This window comes from Heterodontus francisci, chromosome 7 (assembly GCF_036365525.1).
Source record: "Heterodontus francisci isolate sHetFra1 chromosome 7, sHetFra1.hap1, whole genome shotgun sequence".
NCBI classification, from domain to species: domain Eukaryota; kingdom Metazoa; phylum Chordata; class Chondrichthyes; order Heterodontiformes; family Heterodontidae; genus Heterodontus; species Heterodontus francisci.
This window is the reverse complement of record NC_090377.1, coordinates 23,759,140-23,776,689: the sequence shown is the minus strand read 5'-3', so window position 1 is coordinate 23,776,689 and position 17,550 is coordinate 23,759,140. Positions and strand designations below refer to the sequence as shown.

Genomic DNA, 17,550 nt, shown 5'->3' with positions numbered 1-17,550 from the left:
ACAATGTGGCTCACATATGCTTGCAAGAAGCTACATATATTCCTATGCAGGGACCTTTGCAGGCAAGAGGAACATGGCCAGGTGTTGCGCCTTTTTTGAATTAAACAGAAGAATGGGGACAATAGTTCCCTGGTGCATTCTCCATGGCAATGCCTCGACCAGAGTCAACTTGCCAAACATTCAGAACACTGTTCTCATGCAGTATAAATTGTTGCTCCCTTTGAAATTTGGCATTCTAGCATCTGTCCTGATGAGTGCAAGACAAAAAGTTTCGACAGCATGTCTCTTTTTCCAGCAATCTAAACTAAACCCACTGAAAGGTATAATTTATGATAAAAGTGCAGCGAGTAATGATCTGGAATGCACTGCCTGCCTGAGATTGGTGAAAGCAGATTCAATAGCAACTTTCAAAAGGGAACTGGATAACTACTTGAAGGGAGAAAACTGCAGGGCCATGGGGAAGGGCGGGTTAGTGGGACTAGTTGGCTGTTTTTGCAAAGAGTCGGCACAGACAGGACGGGCTTCTGTACTGATCTCAAACACAAGACAAATTGAAGGGCAGTAAGCACAACCCACGACAGGTTTTTAGGGAACAATTTGAAAAGCAACCCACAAAGTAGATGGCCCTACAAAATGAGAAACTACAGCAAGAGGACAAATAAATTCACTCCCTGACAACCAGAGAGGAAAAAAAAAATCCCAGAAACCAGTACACCGAAAAGTCTTTACCATTTCAATCAATGACACAGTGGCTCTGTCATGTGACTTAAGACTGTATTATTAAAGGTCAGTGCGAGACAGTATTAATGCCACCCAGGACACAGAAGCAGACAGAAAGGTCACAGAAACTGGCAATTCAAAACTGGTCAGGTCACTGTGGTGAATCAATCAATTTCATGGCCACTTCTAATTACCTCAAGCACTGAAAACACACCAGCTAGTTTTAAGACATCAAGCATTCTAACTGGGAGCCATTACAGCTATAATAATGGGCCATTTTGTGTACAAAATAACCACGATCCGAGGGTCAGTAGTCAAGGGGTGCAGCAGACATCGAAAGTACAAAATAAAATTGTTAAAAGCATTTAGAGCAATCATTTGAGCCCCAAGATTGGATGACATTTATTTATTCTTCCCATATACAGTTTTCTTGTTTAACAATCACCACCATCCACCCCCCCACCCATTATCTTGAAGGCATGACTTGTGCTAGGGTACAGTTCCGTGAGCACTGGCAGCCTCTCATACCCTACCTGTTAATCTAGATAGTCAGCAAGAGGATCTACCACCTGGAGCATAACAGCTGAGCTCAATCTGGTCCTAAATTGACATCTACATGTGTTGACATTCTAGCGGATGACAATCAAGAACAAGATTCCTGGATGATTCCTCCCCCGCACCCCCATTCAAACCCGAAGAACGAAGGTCAGCTGTAGTGCATCCACCGCTGCTCAATCAATTCAGCGCAGATGAGGGAACTGGACCCAAGAGCTCCTTGGTCTATGGACTCAGAGCCACCTTGTTCAGCACAAGTGGCAAGACAGCCAAAGTGAAGTTTGCACAGAGTTTTAATTTCAAGTCAAGGTTGTATTGAGAGAGAGAGAGTGGTAGCCAATGCTTCTCCTGTTCTTGATATTTCCCACTAGAGAATGAACCATTGTGATGTCATGGTCTGAAATTTACTGAGGGGGAAAAAAAATTGAAACTGGCTGCCAGGAATGTTGTCGTTCAATTATCCCACCCAGGTCTATTATTATTGCTATTATTATTTACATTTATCTTCATTCTGTGCTGAGCCTTGGCAGACCAACAGGCTCCAGCATGCCTTCTTTTTAAGAGCCATTGACTTACATCGAGCACTGAACATTCCTGTGTGCACACTGTGGGGAATGGCAGCTCCAGAATTAACATACCTCTGGCAATGACCCTGCTTCTATCCAAGTTCATACTGGAACCTATAGGCACTGAACTTCCTCACTTCCACAAACTGTGCATATCAAGTACAGCATGACCTTGTGGGGCATTTTGTGAATGAACAGATGCTATATACTGGAATTGTCCCCATTATAGATTTTTACCAGACAATACACCGGTCACTGATTGACATACAACAAGAATCATCCTCAATATAAGCAAGTCTCACCCAGGGATCAGAGGAGACTCTCAGCCTCTGTTGGTCAAACCATGCAGGCCTCAGATTCAATTCCCCTGCTGTGTGTACAATTAGCTGATCTAAGGCAGATTGGCTGTCAGGGTTGCTACAATTAGCTACGGTTAAAAAGAGCAGAAAATGGACATCAGGGTTTCTATTTCTCGTCACTACCCAGCTTCCGAGAACCTGAGCAAATCTGACTTGGTTGTAGTGCCTGCTGCAGTAAAATGCTTTCACAACACTCTTATCTGAGGCCCGGACATGAGTAATGGCCAATGTTGACCACTTCCACACCTCAACCAACAGACAGTCAATACCCTCAGAAAGGGGGAAGAGAAGCAAGAAAAATCAATGGAAAAAAATTCAGCACGTCTCTACAGGCCTTTAAATCAGATATAATCCTTAAAGGTCAAGTGACAGAAACAAAACCCTTTCTTACCTGGTTAATTCTTCACGAAGATTGTTAGGTTCAGAGGAGTAAAACTTCACCCGCAGATGAAGACAGTATGGTGGGCCAACTGCAAGGGGAATTTTAAAATAAAAGACTCAATACATAAACCAGAACAAAAATAATCCAACGTTCCAGACGCTATTCCAATCTGAGAAAATACATGATCCAAGAAAACGTTCAACCTAATCATGCCAACGGTGAACACAATACCAGTACGGACCTCCAATAACCTGTTTTCTTCAGAACACCGCAGGGCTGAGTTTCCTCTTATTTCCTCTAGTTTGATCAGTGCAACCCTGGCAGAATTGACTGAATCAGCACAAACGATCACGGAATGTAAAACGCAAGTGAGTCACACCCAAAAACCATTCATGCTCATTTTCCGCAATCTTTTATGCTGGATCAAAAATCACATCATCAGAAGCAAGCCCCGCCCGCAAGACTGGCCATATGGGGTTTCAGCCAATTGCGCCCATTCAGGAAGGGCCCTGCAATTGCACTCGCTTTTTGTCAGCACTCAGGCAACAGTAGATGCCCATTAATCTTGCATCGATTTAAATTCTTACTTGAATGTCTCTCACTGATCTGGCACCAATTTACCTTCAAGCAGCTGTTTCCAGTCCACTTTAGCAAAATCATATCTCAGCTTCGTAAAATTAGCTTTTCCCCCAATTAAGTACTTTGATTCCTGGTTTCTCATTGTCCTCTTCCGCAAACCTAAATCTAAGTGAATTATGATCACTTCCCACTAAATTGCTCCCCAACTGATACCCCTTCCAGATTCATTCCCTAAAGCTAAGTCCAGATCTGTGCCTTCTCTTGTTGCACCTGCTTCATATTGGCTACAAAAGTTCTCCTGAGTCAATTTCAAGAATTCTGCTCCCTCTGTGCCTTACACACTCATTTTATCCCAATTAATATCATGGTAATTGAAATCCCCCGCTATTACTGCCCTATTGTTTTTGTACTTCAGATTTGCCTACGTATTTGCTCTCCCATCTCCCTTTGACTATTTGGGAGTCAATAGTAGTCCCAGTAGTGGGATTTCCCCTTTTTATTCTATAGTTCAACCCATGTGACCTCATTTGATGATCCTTCTACCATATCATCCCTCCTCAGAGCTATAACTGTTTCTTCAATCAACAATGCGACCACCCGCACACCACCCACCCCTCCCCCCCCCCACTCCTCCCAACTCATCTGAAAACCCTGTAACCAGGAATATTGAGCTGCCATTCCTATGCTTTTCTCAGCCGTGTCTCTAATATCTGTAATATCAGACTCCCATGTGTCAATCTGTGCTCTCAGATCATCTGCCTTATTCTCTAGACTTCTTGCATTTAAATATATACCATTTAGCACTCCCAAACTCCTTTCTTGTCCATTTTCTAGACATTGTTTCCTCTGACTTCCAAACACGCTAATTTTCTGCCTTCCAACTTTTCTTCCCTCCATCCTGAACCAATCTCAGGTTCCCATCCCCCTGCCAAGCTAGTTTAAACCCTTCCCAATAGCAATGGTAAAACCCCCTGCCTGAATATTGGTCCCAGTCCTGTTGAGGTGCAACCCATACGGCTTCTACAGGTCCCACTTCCCACAGTAGGCCCAATGCCTCAGGAATCTAAATCCCTCCCTACTGCACCATCTCTCCAGCCACATATTCATCAGCTCCATCTTCCTATTTCTGTACTCACTAGCACATAGCACTGGGAGTAATTCAGAGATTACTACCTTTAAAATCCTGCTTTTCAATCTCTCTGCTAGCTCCCTAAACTATGTCTGCAGGACCTCATCTCTCTTTCTGAATACTGGTTAGAGCACAAGATGCCCTCATGGGGACTCTGCCCTGCCTGCCTGGTCCTTCTTGTCGTTCTGGCGATCACCCATTCCCTCTCTGCAGACACATTTTTATGCAGCGGGGTGACCACCTCCAAAAAATCTTAATATAGTTTTCGGGCCCTGAATTGCCTTGGTTTAACTGCTTCTACACATCGCAATTGTTGGTTAGATCAAGTAAGGCAGCAGGAGGCCTGTGTGGCACAAACACTGGCATGGACACGAATAGCCCAGTGCTATAAATTCTGGGAATAATGTGTGTCACCTGGGCAGTAACTGACAGCAAATCATCCATCCAATTTTGGATAGAAAATTGGCTGGGGTTCTGCAAAGAATGGGTGCCCCACAACAACAGGACGCGGTCCATCAGTGAAATTGAAAATCACCCCGACTTTGGCTCTAAAGATGATTCTACATTTGTTTTTCCGTAGATCAGATTGCAGGAGATCCAGCATCCACGAGCCAGCTCCTAGTCCTAACAATTTCATCCAGTTCCCTTATCTCAGTGGCACAATCGTAGGCAGAGTCTATATTTCTGCGACCACGAGAAGGGAACCAGACTTAGCGATATAAATCCTGCTGGTCAGCTCGTCGATACCGGCTTCCAGGAATCGGGTTTAATCAAGCAACAGTGTTTTAAAAAAGAGTTTTACAATTAAACGGGTGCCAGCTGCTCTACCGAATTTTACATAAGTGACTGTCGACCATGTGCAAGCTGAGACAGGGAGTATTACAGGCTATTGAAACAGAAGCTGCGTTAATATAGCACCTTTCATGACCTCAGGATGTCCAAGTACTTTACAGCCAATGAAGTACTTCTGAAGCATAGTCACTGTTGTAATTAGGGAATTGCGATAGCCAATTCATGCACAGCAGGCGCCCATAAATAGCAATGAGACAGTGATCAGATTATCTGTTTTAGTAATGTTCATTGAGGGATATGTCAGAAAGAAATACCCTGCTCTTCTTTGGAACTCTGAATACCTTGTAGCCAGAATTATTAAATTCTCAATCCTCCCCTTCTTTGAGCCAAGTCTCTGTTATTGGCACTAGATCATAGTCCCACGTGGTGCCTTGTGCCTGCAGCTCACCAACCTTATTTACCACATTATATGCACTTTTGTACATGCACTCCAAATCCAGACATAGATTGCCTTGCATTTGCCTGCTGTCTGGTCCCTCTTATTTCTGAGCTATTCTTTATTCTAGTGTTATTTGACTCTTCTAGTTCTCAGTGATCCTTGTTTGCCCTCTCTAATATTCCATCCTGGGGCCAATCCCCTCTGCCAGATTAGTTGAAATCCTCCCCCACACGACTAAACTTTCCTGCAAGGACAGGGTTCCAGCTCCACTGAGGTGCACCCGTCCACTTTGAACAGGTCCCTCCTGTCCCAGAAGTAGTCCCAATGCCCCAGGAATCCGAAGCCCTCACTTCTGCACCATTTCTCCAGCCAGGCGCTAACCTGTTATATCTTACTATTCCTATACTCACTAGTGGGTGGGAGTTAAATAGAGATTACTGGGATTGAGGTCCTGCTTTTTAGCTTCTTTCCTAGCTCTTGGAAGTCTGACTGCCAGACAGCAACCCTCTTCCTTCTCACGTCATTGGTTCACACATGGACCTCAGCTTTTGGCTCTTCCCCTTAACCCCCTCAAAACACTCTGCACCCCCTCAGTGATGTCCCTGGCATCAGGGATACAAGACATCATGTGGGACTCATGTCAGTGGCTACAGAAACACTTGTGGATCCCCCAACTACTGAATCCTCCCCCATGACTTCTGTATCTCTACACTTTGCTGTGCCCTTATGAAGTAATTTGCCCCACAATGCCGTGGATGTGCTCTAGACTGCACTCCCCAAAGGTGTTGTCATCCTCACTGGTATTCAGTGATCAAAGCAGGTTTGTGAATGCCATAACCTCGGAGGATTCCTGCACCGCCCGCTTCTTCCTGCCCTGTCTGATCTCCACCCACTTAGTATTCCCCTAATCTCTCTGAGGCTGCAGGGTGATCAAGTAATGGAATATGGGCTTCAGGAAATTCGTAGCATCCCGCATGTCTTGCGGTGACTCCAGCTACCGCTCAAGCTCAGAACCCCTGAGCTCGTGTTTGAACAACTGGAGTGTTCCTGCACTTGTGGTCATCCAGGACACATGAAGCATCCTGGAGTTCCCAGAGAGTCCCTTGGTCTAGACTACCTCACAAGAGTAAAGTGTTTCGCACTATCTACCCTCTCAAATCACATATCATCTTAAACACTTATTAACGTGGTTCTCATTTTGCAGCTCCTACTTGAAGAGATTGAAATATTTGCAATGAATTCAAACACAACTTACTTTTCACCTGCTTCTTGATGCTTTTGGTGATGTCCAACCAGTGCTGCAACATAAAATATAGACATACATTACATTCAGACAGACTACGTAAGACAGTGAACATCAGCTCCCCACGCCCCAGTTTACATTGAAGTCATTGAGGCTGTTAGTGATCTTGTACCAAATTAGTCTTCCTTTGCTTCATGAATAAAGAGGTGAATCAGTTCAGCACATTTGCATCATGGCAACACTTTCAGGTTATGAAATAGGCACACTGATGTCCTGAACATGATTATGGAGTTTTAGGTGGCCAATAGGGCAAGCCCTAGCTGATCGGGAGAGCAATTAAAAAAGTAAGTGGACCACGTTTAAGCCGGTGAGATTGCATGTGCTAGTGCCAACAACTGTATGACAGTCACGGAACTGCAGTAACATAAAAGCACTATCAGACATGTCAGTGACCCCAGCCCACTCAACACGGAGAAGCATACCTTACAAAACAGTTATGAAGACCACTGACCTGAAACGCTGGGCTCAACTTCTGTTCTGGGTTCAGGACCCCGCATCAATCAGTGGGCGGGGTGTGTGCTCACCATCCAGGTAAGGATGGCCGGCAGGCTCCCGAGGCTGGAGGGCCAATAGGAGGCCATCCAGCAATGACACATCAACAGCTTCACCATCAGAGGTGGAGCTGCCAATGCAAGGGAGAATGAGAGGGTGCCTTAAGATGGAGGTGCTCGCTGAAGAGATGATAAAAGTTTTGAAGATTAACAAGGCCACAGCTGCTAGCTGTCACCATGGAGGGGAAATCCTTCCACCGGATGCCCAGTGGCCACAGCTGTGGCCCAATGGCTATGGACAGTGCGGGGAGGGTCTCCTCCCATAATGAAAATAGTTTGGAGGCGGGACCACAGCCAGTGGTGGGAAACTGCAAGCCCGTCCACCTCCATAGCCATTTGACAACTCGGCCCAGCTCTGTTTCTCTCTTTAACAGATGCTGCCAGACCTGCTGCGAGTTTCCAGCATTTTGTTTTCAGCTCAGATTTCCAGCATCCACAGTATCTTGCTTTCACCTTGCATAATTGTTTTGCACTTGGGGTGAAGGGACAGAGACTGGCAAATTGTCGGCCCGTTTTTATTTCAGATTTTCAAGTTGTTTGCCTGCTCAAGTACAGCAGCTTTTCTTTTATTAAGGAAAAGGAGTTTAAAAATAAAGTGGATCTAAGTTGGCCCAAAATTCAAACTTTTCCAATACATCATCGGAAATGATAATTGGGATGGATTCTATACGGGTGTGGAAAATCCTCTCTGCTAGTTTACCTGCTAAACGATGGTTAAAGATTACCCTCAGTGAATGCCAGAAAGTTGTACAGTTGCATCTAGAAGAGTATATTATGTTAAACAGGGCAGGAAACTTAAAGATGTTTGAATAATTTCATCTGCTACATTTTCTTACTAAAACTATAAACTCTTCTCAAGGCCCAGGAATTAAAACAAAGAACAACAGTGAAACCAGACAGGTTACTAAACCATCCATTTCCTTTACACCTTTCTAATCTGCTTTTCAGGGATAACCCTTCACGTTGCTTTTAAAAACCATTGTCGAGAACAAAAATAAACCCCACGTGTTGTTCCAAGTAAAGCCCTCAGATTGTAATAAAACATTGAGTGACCTTTTCATGGCATGCGAGTATTTTTGAAGAATGAAGCTGGACCCAACACGGTTCGGCATTCTCAAAGTGAAATAAATATCAGTAACCTTTTCAGTTCTAAAAAGGGTTCAATAACTAAACATAACAAAGACAATTTGTTCTGAAACAAAATGCACACCAATCAGATTCAGGTAGTGTTGTTCAATTCACCCAGTGACAAGTGATGCAATTGAGAAGAAAATAAAAGGGAAAATGATGTATATTCAAAGTAAATTCTACTTTTTTGGGTTGTATACTATTCACTGTAACCCCTGTGCCCAGTGGGGCGGGGTGTTCCACTAGACTTGGCCTTATTCCTCCTTCCCTTTTTTCCCATTACAGGCCTGTTTTCTTTCAGCTCCTCCACATTCCAGTGCTGGACGTTTAAAAACTCTCAGCCAAGGAACCAATACGCATTTTGTTTAGAGAACCACAGAAAGCTCAAATGGCCAGCTTTCAATCTTCTTACTTGAAACAGCTCTCTGTGTTATCCAGGCAAAATATGTAGCAGATATCTAAACCGCCTTATCAACACTGGGTGGGAGGTTACATTGGTTACTTACAAAAGTTGCATTTCCTTCAAAAATAAATATTTTGCTTCATAACAGCATAGCATTGATAGTTTACATGAAGCAGGAGCACAGGCGCCATACGTCACTAAAACCTGGCTTGAATGCATTCGCTTAAACCCTTCAAAGCTCAAATTCATGTGTCTAATTTAATAGGAACAGCAGGAATGTAGGTGGAATGGAGCTTTAGTCTTTCCTCGCTGGAGGCATACAAAGACAGCGAGAGAGATGAATTAACTGATCCCAGCCCTTCTCTAGGTGGGAAAAACCATCACCCTCACATTTAGTAACATTACTGTAAAGTATTGTGAACAATCAGATTGTCTGAAAGGGATTTTGGACTATTTGCCAGTTTATCCCTGGAAGGTCGAGAAATAAATCAAAGCTTCCATTATACAGAATTCTAAACAGACAAGTTACAAAATGCAGGCTAACGATAGCTTTTATTTCTCCTAACACTGTACATATCTATGTAGACAGGCAAACTCCTTAAAGTATCTATTGGATGAAGAGGCTGCCTTACCGTTACTTGGGCAGAATCCATGAACCTAAGGCCAAAGTAGTCTTTCTCAATGATGTCGAGATGGTACATTATTTGCTCAAAGAGCTCCTGGCCTTTTGCTTTTTTCTAAAGGAACAAAAAGAAGAAATTTTCAGCGCCGAATATTCAGCAACTCAGTTTCAATTCTTCTAAAGTTCAAAATGATCATTTATTTTTAAAAAAACATATTCAAATTTGTTTCATTGGCCAAAATTAGGACCTAAAGATGGACAAATATTACTAATTTTTCAAAGGTGAAAATATGCACTCATTTTTAAAAAATAAAGACAAGACAGTACAACCATGATTTTCTAGATCCCATTATCCACGTATCTTACTCAAGGAATTAAGTGACCAAACAGTACTGTACCCAGAGGGTTTGAGAAGAAACCAAAGTAAGAAAAAGTCATAAATAACACATTCTTCTACACGAAAGCAGGAGTAAGCCATTCAGCCCTTCTAGTATGTTCCACACCATTCAAATCAGATCATGCTCGATCAGAACCTCCAACTCCATTTGCTCTAGATCCCTCGATACCCTTAACCAACAAAAATCCATCGACCTCAATCCTGAAACTTTCAATTGACCCAGCATTTTGGGGGGGAAAAAGAGAATTCCATATTTCCCCTATGGCTTAATGTAGAAAAAGTGCGTCCTGATTCCACTCCTAAATGGAGTAGCTCTAATTTTATTATGGCCCCTTATTCCAGAAACTAAATGTTAGCTGAAGGGCAGGATGCAAGACATTAAACTATATCCAAATAGAAAATGTTAGATATTCTCAGCAGGTCAGGCAGCATCTGTGGGGAGAGTGTGTTAAAGTTTCAGGTCGTTGACCTTGCGTCAAAACGGTTCTGATGAAATTTCATCCACCAGAAACATTAGCTCAGTTTCTCTCTCCACAGGCACTACCAAATATCTCTAGAATTTTCTGCTTTTTATTTTGGAGGTCCAACATCCACGGGTTTTTGATTTTGTTTAAAACTAAATTCACTTTGGTGTAAAATACTAAACTATTCTGAAGAGTCACTGACCTGAAACGTCAACTCTGCGTCTCTCTCCACAGATGCTGCCAGACCTGCTGAGTATTTACAGCATTTCTTGTTTTTATTTCAGATTTCCAGCATCCGCAGTATTTTGCTTTTAAACTATTCAAGGAGGTGTGTTTAACTTCCATCTATTTACTAGGGTTGTCAACCTTCAGGAAATGGTAGGAGATACAAGATCTAAAGAATGAGACTGATCGCAAACTCATTTAAGCATTCAGAGCAGCGTTATTTTTGAGAATGAACAGCACCACAATCAGTGGTAATCTGAAACCAGAATGAACAAGGCTCAGTCCAAATGAATGAAAGCTGACAGATCTGCGATTTACTTCAACCAGCCAGTTGGGGCTCATTCTGAATTCTGCATAGTGTATTCAAAACAATCCATTAGTTCAGAAGTGTCCAACCTGCAGCCCTATGGACACTCTGCTGTCAACCCGGTCCCCTGACTCCAGGCAACATTTCATGCAAGCCTCCTCCCAATATATTTATTGCAGCTCACCCTATCAATATATCCTTTTATTGCTTTCTCCTGCGTGTACTTATCTAGCTTCTCCTTAAATGCAACTACAACCACTCGATGAGGAAGTGAGTTCCACATTCCGTGTAAAAGAATTTTCTTCTGAATTTTCTATTGGATTTATTAGTGACCATGTCATATTGCAAGAGCTATTGTAGTTCCTATGATACTGGTTCAGTCTTCACCTGTCGGGTCGCCACTCACTGTACATTACTCCAGGTTATTTGTAATATAACAAAATATATATATTTTTTAAATAGTAACATGAAACATGACTGAATCAGATCAGCATCTACCACAGAGTAATCAGACCTTTTAAACCAGGTTCTGGCAATTGGACAGACTTTCCAAAGTGGTGGATTACTATGAATATTAAATACTGTGCCAGCCCGAGCACTATTCAACACAGTGGCATTGCTGCTTAAAGAGGGGCAGTGCCCTTCAACCCAGATGGATGTGCCGCAGCACTGAAGGAATGACGGGCACCAAACTTGCTGCTTAGTCACCAGTTCAATTCAACCATGCCCAAGAAGCCATCATGCAAATGCTATCTCCAAGAAAACTGCTTACACTGTGACTGCACTGCCCACCTACCCCTTCTACATGACAGTCTTCAAAAACAGCAGCATTGTTCCTTCAGTCGACAAATTTGCAGGTAATTTTTTTCCTCCCCTAATTCGATCTCCCAAAGGTGCCAGAAGTGGTTGAGATGCATCGCCAGTGACACTGACAGGGCTCTGGGCCCATGCCTAAATGGGCTTATGAGCGTCAAATAAACCGTCCAAGCTATTCAAGATTTCTAGGGTTGGATGGGGGTGGGGAGGGGGTGTGGGTGTCGGGGCATTGCAATTACGTCCTTACCTGATGTCCAAATACTCACTTTCCAGTTGGCATCACTGGACAGTAATCAGCAGCAAGAACACTTCATAATAAATAAAATAGGAGTAAGCCATTCAACCCTTCGAGCCTGCTCCTAGTTGATCTTCTACCTCAGCTACACCTTCCTGCACTATCCCCATCTCCCTCTATTCCCTTAGCATCCAAAACTCTAATTGATCTCTGATTTGAATATGCTCTATGACTGGGCATCCACAGCTCTCTGCGGCAGAGAATGCCAAAAGGTTCAAAACCCTTGGAGTGAAAACATTTCTCATCTCGATCTTAAATGGCTGACCCCTTATTCTTAGCCTGTGACCCCTAAGTCTAGACTCCCCAGCCAGGGGAAACATCCTCCCAGCATCTACCCTGTCAAGCCCCTTAAGAATTTTCTCTGTTTCAATGAGATCACCTCTCCTTCTAAACTGCAGGGAATATAGGTCTAGTCTACTCTATCTCTCCTCAGAGAACAATCCTTTAATCCAGGCATCAGTCTAGTGAATCTTCGTTGCACTCCCTCTAAGGCAAGTATATCCTTCCTTCGGTATGGTGACCAAAACTGTACACAGTACTCCAGGTGTGGTTGCACCAAAGTTCCATGCAATGACAATAAGATTTCTTTACCTCTTATACGCCAGTCTCTTTGTAATAAAGGCTAACATGACATTTGCTCTTCTAATTGCTTGCTGTATGCTTATTAACTTTTTAAACACTGTCATTTCCTGTCCCCTCAGAAGCTTCAAAGATTATTTGCAGCACCTCACATGACAGGAAAATAGGGATTCGGGTATAAAATTTCAAATCATTGCCATTCTAGCTATTATTTTTTTTAAATGAGGTATTAACCATTTGACATTCAAATAAAAAAGCTATTTTATTTCCTGTGTTGTAACTCACATGAGCAAGGTAAGCTGGACCTCCAGTGAATCATTTTTTGAAGTAAAGATCAAAGTTTTCTCTCGACAGCTTACATATGTAAAAAAAACATGCATCTTCCATCAGTTTTCAAAACTGCTTATGAAAGTAAACAAATCTGCAGCAAGTTAAAGGGTTTTATAGTAGCCACAGCAAAATGGGAAGGACTCATTTGATAAGCTACCAGTTATTTTGTGAGAAAATTAAACAGAAGGAAGTGACTCCTCAGATACTGAAGCAGCCCATGTCAGATGGAGAAAGACCTGGACAATATCCAGTCTTGGGCTGATAAGTAGCAAGTAACATTCGCGCCACACAAGTGCCGGGCAATGACCATCTCAAACAAAAGAGAATCGAACCATCTCCTCTTGACGTTCAATGGCATTACCATTGCTGAATCCCCCATTATCAACATCCTGGGGATCACCATTGACCAGAAACTGAACTGGAGTAGCCATATAAATACTGTGGCTACAAGAACAGGTCAGACGCTGGGAATTCTGGAGTAATTCACCTCCTGACTCCCCAGTGCCTGTCCACCATCTACAAGGTACAAGTCAGGAGTGTGATAGAATACTCTCCACTTGCCTGGATGGGTGCAGCTCCAACAACACTCAAAAAGCTCGACACCATCCAGGACAAGGCAACCTGCTTGATCGGCACCCCATCCATCACTTTCAACATTCACTCCCTCCACCACTGACAAACAGTGGCAGCAGCGCGTCCCATCGACAAGATGCACTGCGGCAACTCACCCAGAATCCTTAGACAGCACCTTCCAAACCCACAACCTCTACCACCTAGAAGAACAAGGGCAGCAGATGTGTGGGAACACCACCACCTGCAAGTTCTCCTCCAAGCCACACACCATTCTGACTTGGAACTATATCGCCGTTCTTTCACTGTCACTGGGTCAAAATCCTGGACTCCCTTCCTAACAGCACTGTGAGTGTACCTACATCCCAAGGACTGCAGCGGTTCAAGAAGGCAGCTCACTACCACCTTCTCAAGGGCAATTAGGGATGGGCAATAAATGCTGGCTTAGCCAGTGATGCCCACATCCCATGAATGGAAAAAAAATCCTCTATATTGTACTATCAGCACTTTTTCCTTCCTCCAAATACATTTTTTTTTTAAATCAGTAAACTCAATAGGGAATTCAGGAGAAATATCTATCCCCAAAGAGTAATGAAACTGTGGAACTCACAACCCCAAGGAGTAGCTGAGGCGAATAACAGAAATATCTAAAGGGGAAACTAGGTAAGCTCATGAGAAAGGAATAGAAGGATATGCGGATAGCGGGGAGTGGAGGTTTGTGTGGAGCATAAAGGCTGGTATAGACCAGTTGAGCCGAATGGCCTGCATCTGTTATAGACTCAATGTAGTTCTGTATAAAAACCTTTCCACTCTTCTGAAAAAAATGCCGACTCCGTTGTGCACCATTCTCTTCTTTGGCCTCCTTGTCTCGAGAGACAATGGGTAAGCACCTGGAGGTGGTCAGTGGTGTGTGGAGCAGCGCCTGGAGTGGCTATAAAGGCCAATTCTGGAGTGACAGGCTCTTCCACAGGTGCTGCAGAGAAATTTGTTTGTCGGGGCTGTTACACAGTTGGCTCTCTCCTTGCGCCTCTGTCTTTTTTCCTGTCAACTGCTAAGTCTCTTCAACTCGCCACACTTTAGCCCCACCTTTATGGCTGCCCGCCAGCTCTGGCGAACGCTGGCAACTGACTCCCACGACTTGTGATCAATGTCACAGGATTTCATGTCGCGTTTGCAGACGTCTTTAAAGCGGAGACATGGACGGCCGGTGGGTCTGATACCAGTGGCGAGCTCGCTGTACAATGTGTCTTTGGGGATCCTGCCATCTTCCATGCGGCTCACATGGCCAAGCCATCTCAAGCGCCGCTGACTCAGTAGTGTATATAAGCTGTGCACCATTCCAGAAGCATAAAGCAACCACTATGCGCAGGTAAGAATGGAGCAGATTTTCCCCTCTCCTGAACCGCGATGTGCGGAGAATGATCACTGTTTCTACCACTGTTCCAAGCTGAGATTGATTAAAGCAGAACAGGCTAGAGATCAAATGTTTCTCATTTAACGCATCAGGAAAAGTATGGCAATTTCAGGTATAATTTTTTTTTTTTAAATTGTGCTTTTAATTCAGAAATGGCTTGAAAAATATTTCCTAATAAGACAACCAGCCCTAAACGTAAAGGTCATTGTATAATCCCATTTACCCTCAGGAAAGCATTTTTTAAAAAATATAAATACAAAAGATTTGTTTAGGTCGGTTGAACATTAAAAGGCCACTCATATTTGTCCAGTACAAAGAAAGTCTGACTAAGCTGGTGAAGTCGACACAAAAGCAGCATTGTAAGATCTTAATGAACTATGGCCCAATGCTGCAGTGTTCACAGGAATCAAGGAACTGCTTTTCTTTTCTTCAAAAAAAAAATCTCCACCTCGGTTTCTTCCCAACCAGCAACAAGACAGGACATTTAAAAAAACACAAACATACATAACTGGGTGGCTTTAACTCACTGAGCACCAGCCAAACCAATCTGTAATCAAACTGGAGCCATCAACAGCAGGGAAGGTCTCAGGGGCTATGATTATGTTTCCAGAACAAGGTGTAGCAAAAAAGGTTTACGTTTTTAAAACCCAGATAATAAGGTTCATTCCAAATAAATGGGTCACGTCAAGTTTGATTCAATTAAGAAATGATAGTATTTAACACACATTCGTAAAGCAAAGGCAGAAGAGATGGTGATAAATGAATTTAGTCATTCCAGAAATTTACTCTGAATTTTAACGTGTTCAAAAAATAGAAGAAATAATTCAAAAGAAAATAGGAAGTTGGGTGCAACGAATTCAGGCAGACTCATTGGATACAAAAATATTTTGGGTTCAAGCATAGCCACCACAACCTGCATTTATATAGCTTCTCCAACAACAACTTATATTTTAAAAGAGCCATTAATGTAATAAAATATCCCAAGATGCTTCACAGGAGCACTATTACGCAAATTATAAAGCAAAAAACTTGGCAAATGTCCTAGGACACTTTACAAGAATGTAATCAACCAAAAGTTTGATCTTGTGTGGCTAGGTTATATTAGGACAGATGGCCAAAAGCTTGGTCAAAGGCTTTAAGCAGCATCTTAAAGGAGGAGAGAAAGGTGGAGAGGCAGAGGGCTTAAGGGACAGAATTCCAGAGCTTAAGGCCTAGATATCAGACGACATCACCGCCAATGGCGAAGCGATGAAACTTGGAGCACAGAGATCACTGGGGCTTAAGGAGAACTACAGTGACTAAAGTTCATCTTTCTTTCTTTAAAAGGGAAGCAGAATAAATGATGACAGCATAGTGGATATATTACTGGACTAGTATTCCAAAGGACTGGACTGATAATCCAGAGAATGCAAGTTTAAATCTTGCCATGGCATTTTGAGAACTTTTAAGTTAAAAAAAAACTTTTCTGGCATCAGTAAAAATGACCAGGGGTGGTTAAAAACCCAACTAGTTCACTAATGCCCTTTGAAGAAGGAAACCTGCCATCCTTACCCAGCCTGACCTGTAGGCGATTCCAGTTCTACTTCAAACATGGTGACTCTTAACTCTGAATTGGCCTAGCACTAACATCTGGGAATTAGTGAAAACATTGAGAGCCGCCCCACAAATTAATCAAGAAACTACCTGATGTAGTCATACTCACGAAATCATTCCCATCAGCCAACATCCCCAATTCCTCCTCCAGACATGTGGAGACAGTGGTATAGAGTTGGTTGGAAGCAGCTTTAGAAATCCTCAACATTGACTTCAGAAGACACAGAGGGCATCAAATTTCACTAATTTTCCTTCTTTCATATTTGATTCGAAGATAATTGAGCTCAATTATATTTGTAGCTAAAATCTCTCAAAAATTCTACCTATTCGACTCATCAGCCTGGATTTTGTGCAGGAGGCGGGGCTCCTGGCGCCAGACCTAAAAGGTAGGCAACCCCCCCCACCATCCTCCATTCCTCTGGAGGTGAAGTTTCCGGCATTGGGATCCGCGTCCCTTTAAAAATGGGAACCCCGCCTCCAAGAGCTGCCAGCCAATCACTGAGCCGGCAGCTCAGCAGTATCGGCAGTGCCGCTGGGAGCGGTGGCCACTGCCAGTACTGCAGAGGTCTTGGACTCAGGCCCAGCATTGGAATCCCTGACCTCAGGTAAATGAGGCAGGGTTGCTGGGACCAGGCCAGAAGGCCCCAGTGAGGATTGGGCGGCGGTGTGGTCATAGAGTCCAGGGGGAGTGGGGTTCTATAAGGTGCATTGTTTCCTGGCCGGGGCCCTCCATGGGCCAAGCGGGGTGCCTCATTTTACAAGGTGTCCTCCCCACATGGCAAAGGCTCCCCCCACCACTAGAGAAATCGCAGCAAAGTGGGGGTGGGCGGGGTGGAGAAAGAGGCCCTTAAGTGCCATTAATAGGCCATTTAAGGACCTCAATTGGCCTCTGGTAGCCTATTCCACCCCCAGGGTAAGGGGGAAGGGGAGGGAAAAGAGCAACAAAAAAGGTAGGCAATGGGCCCTCCAACCCCCATCGCAATTCTATGTGCAACTCTTTCCCACCCCCAGGAGGGGCCATAAAATCCAGCC

The 17,550-nt window shown here is 43.6% G+C and overlaps 1 protein-coding gene across 4 annotated transcripts in view; it reads right to left on the bottom strand.

Annotated features, from left to right (window-relative positions):
• The window catches only part of epb41l5 (erythrocyte membrane protein band 4.1 like 5), a 169,204-nt gene that overhangs the window by 104,722 nt on the left and 46,932 nt on the right, over window positions 1–17,550 (bottom strand). For all 4 annotated transcript variants that reach the window (XM_068034882.1, XM_068034883.1, XM_068034884.1 and 1 more), the window contains exons 2-4: window positions 9,539–9,643; window positions 6,777–6,819; window positions 2,592–2,670 (exon numbers count right to left, since the gene is read on the bottom strand). In XM_068034882.1, the coding sequence (XP_067890983.1) occupies window positions 2,592–2,670; window positions 6,777–6,819; window positions 9,539–9,643 (227 nt within the window). The remainder of the gene's footprint in view (window positions 1–2,591; window positions 2,671–6,776; window positions 6,820–9,538; window positions 9,644–17,550) is intronic.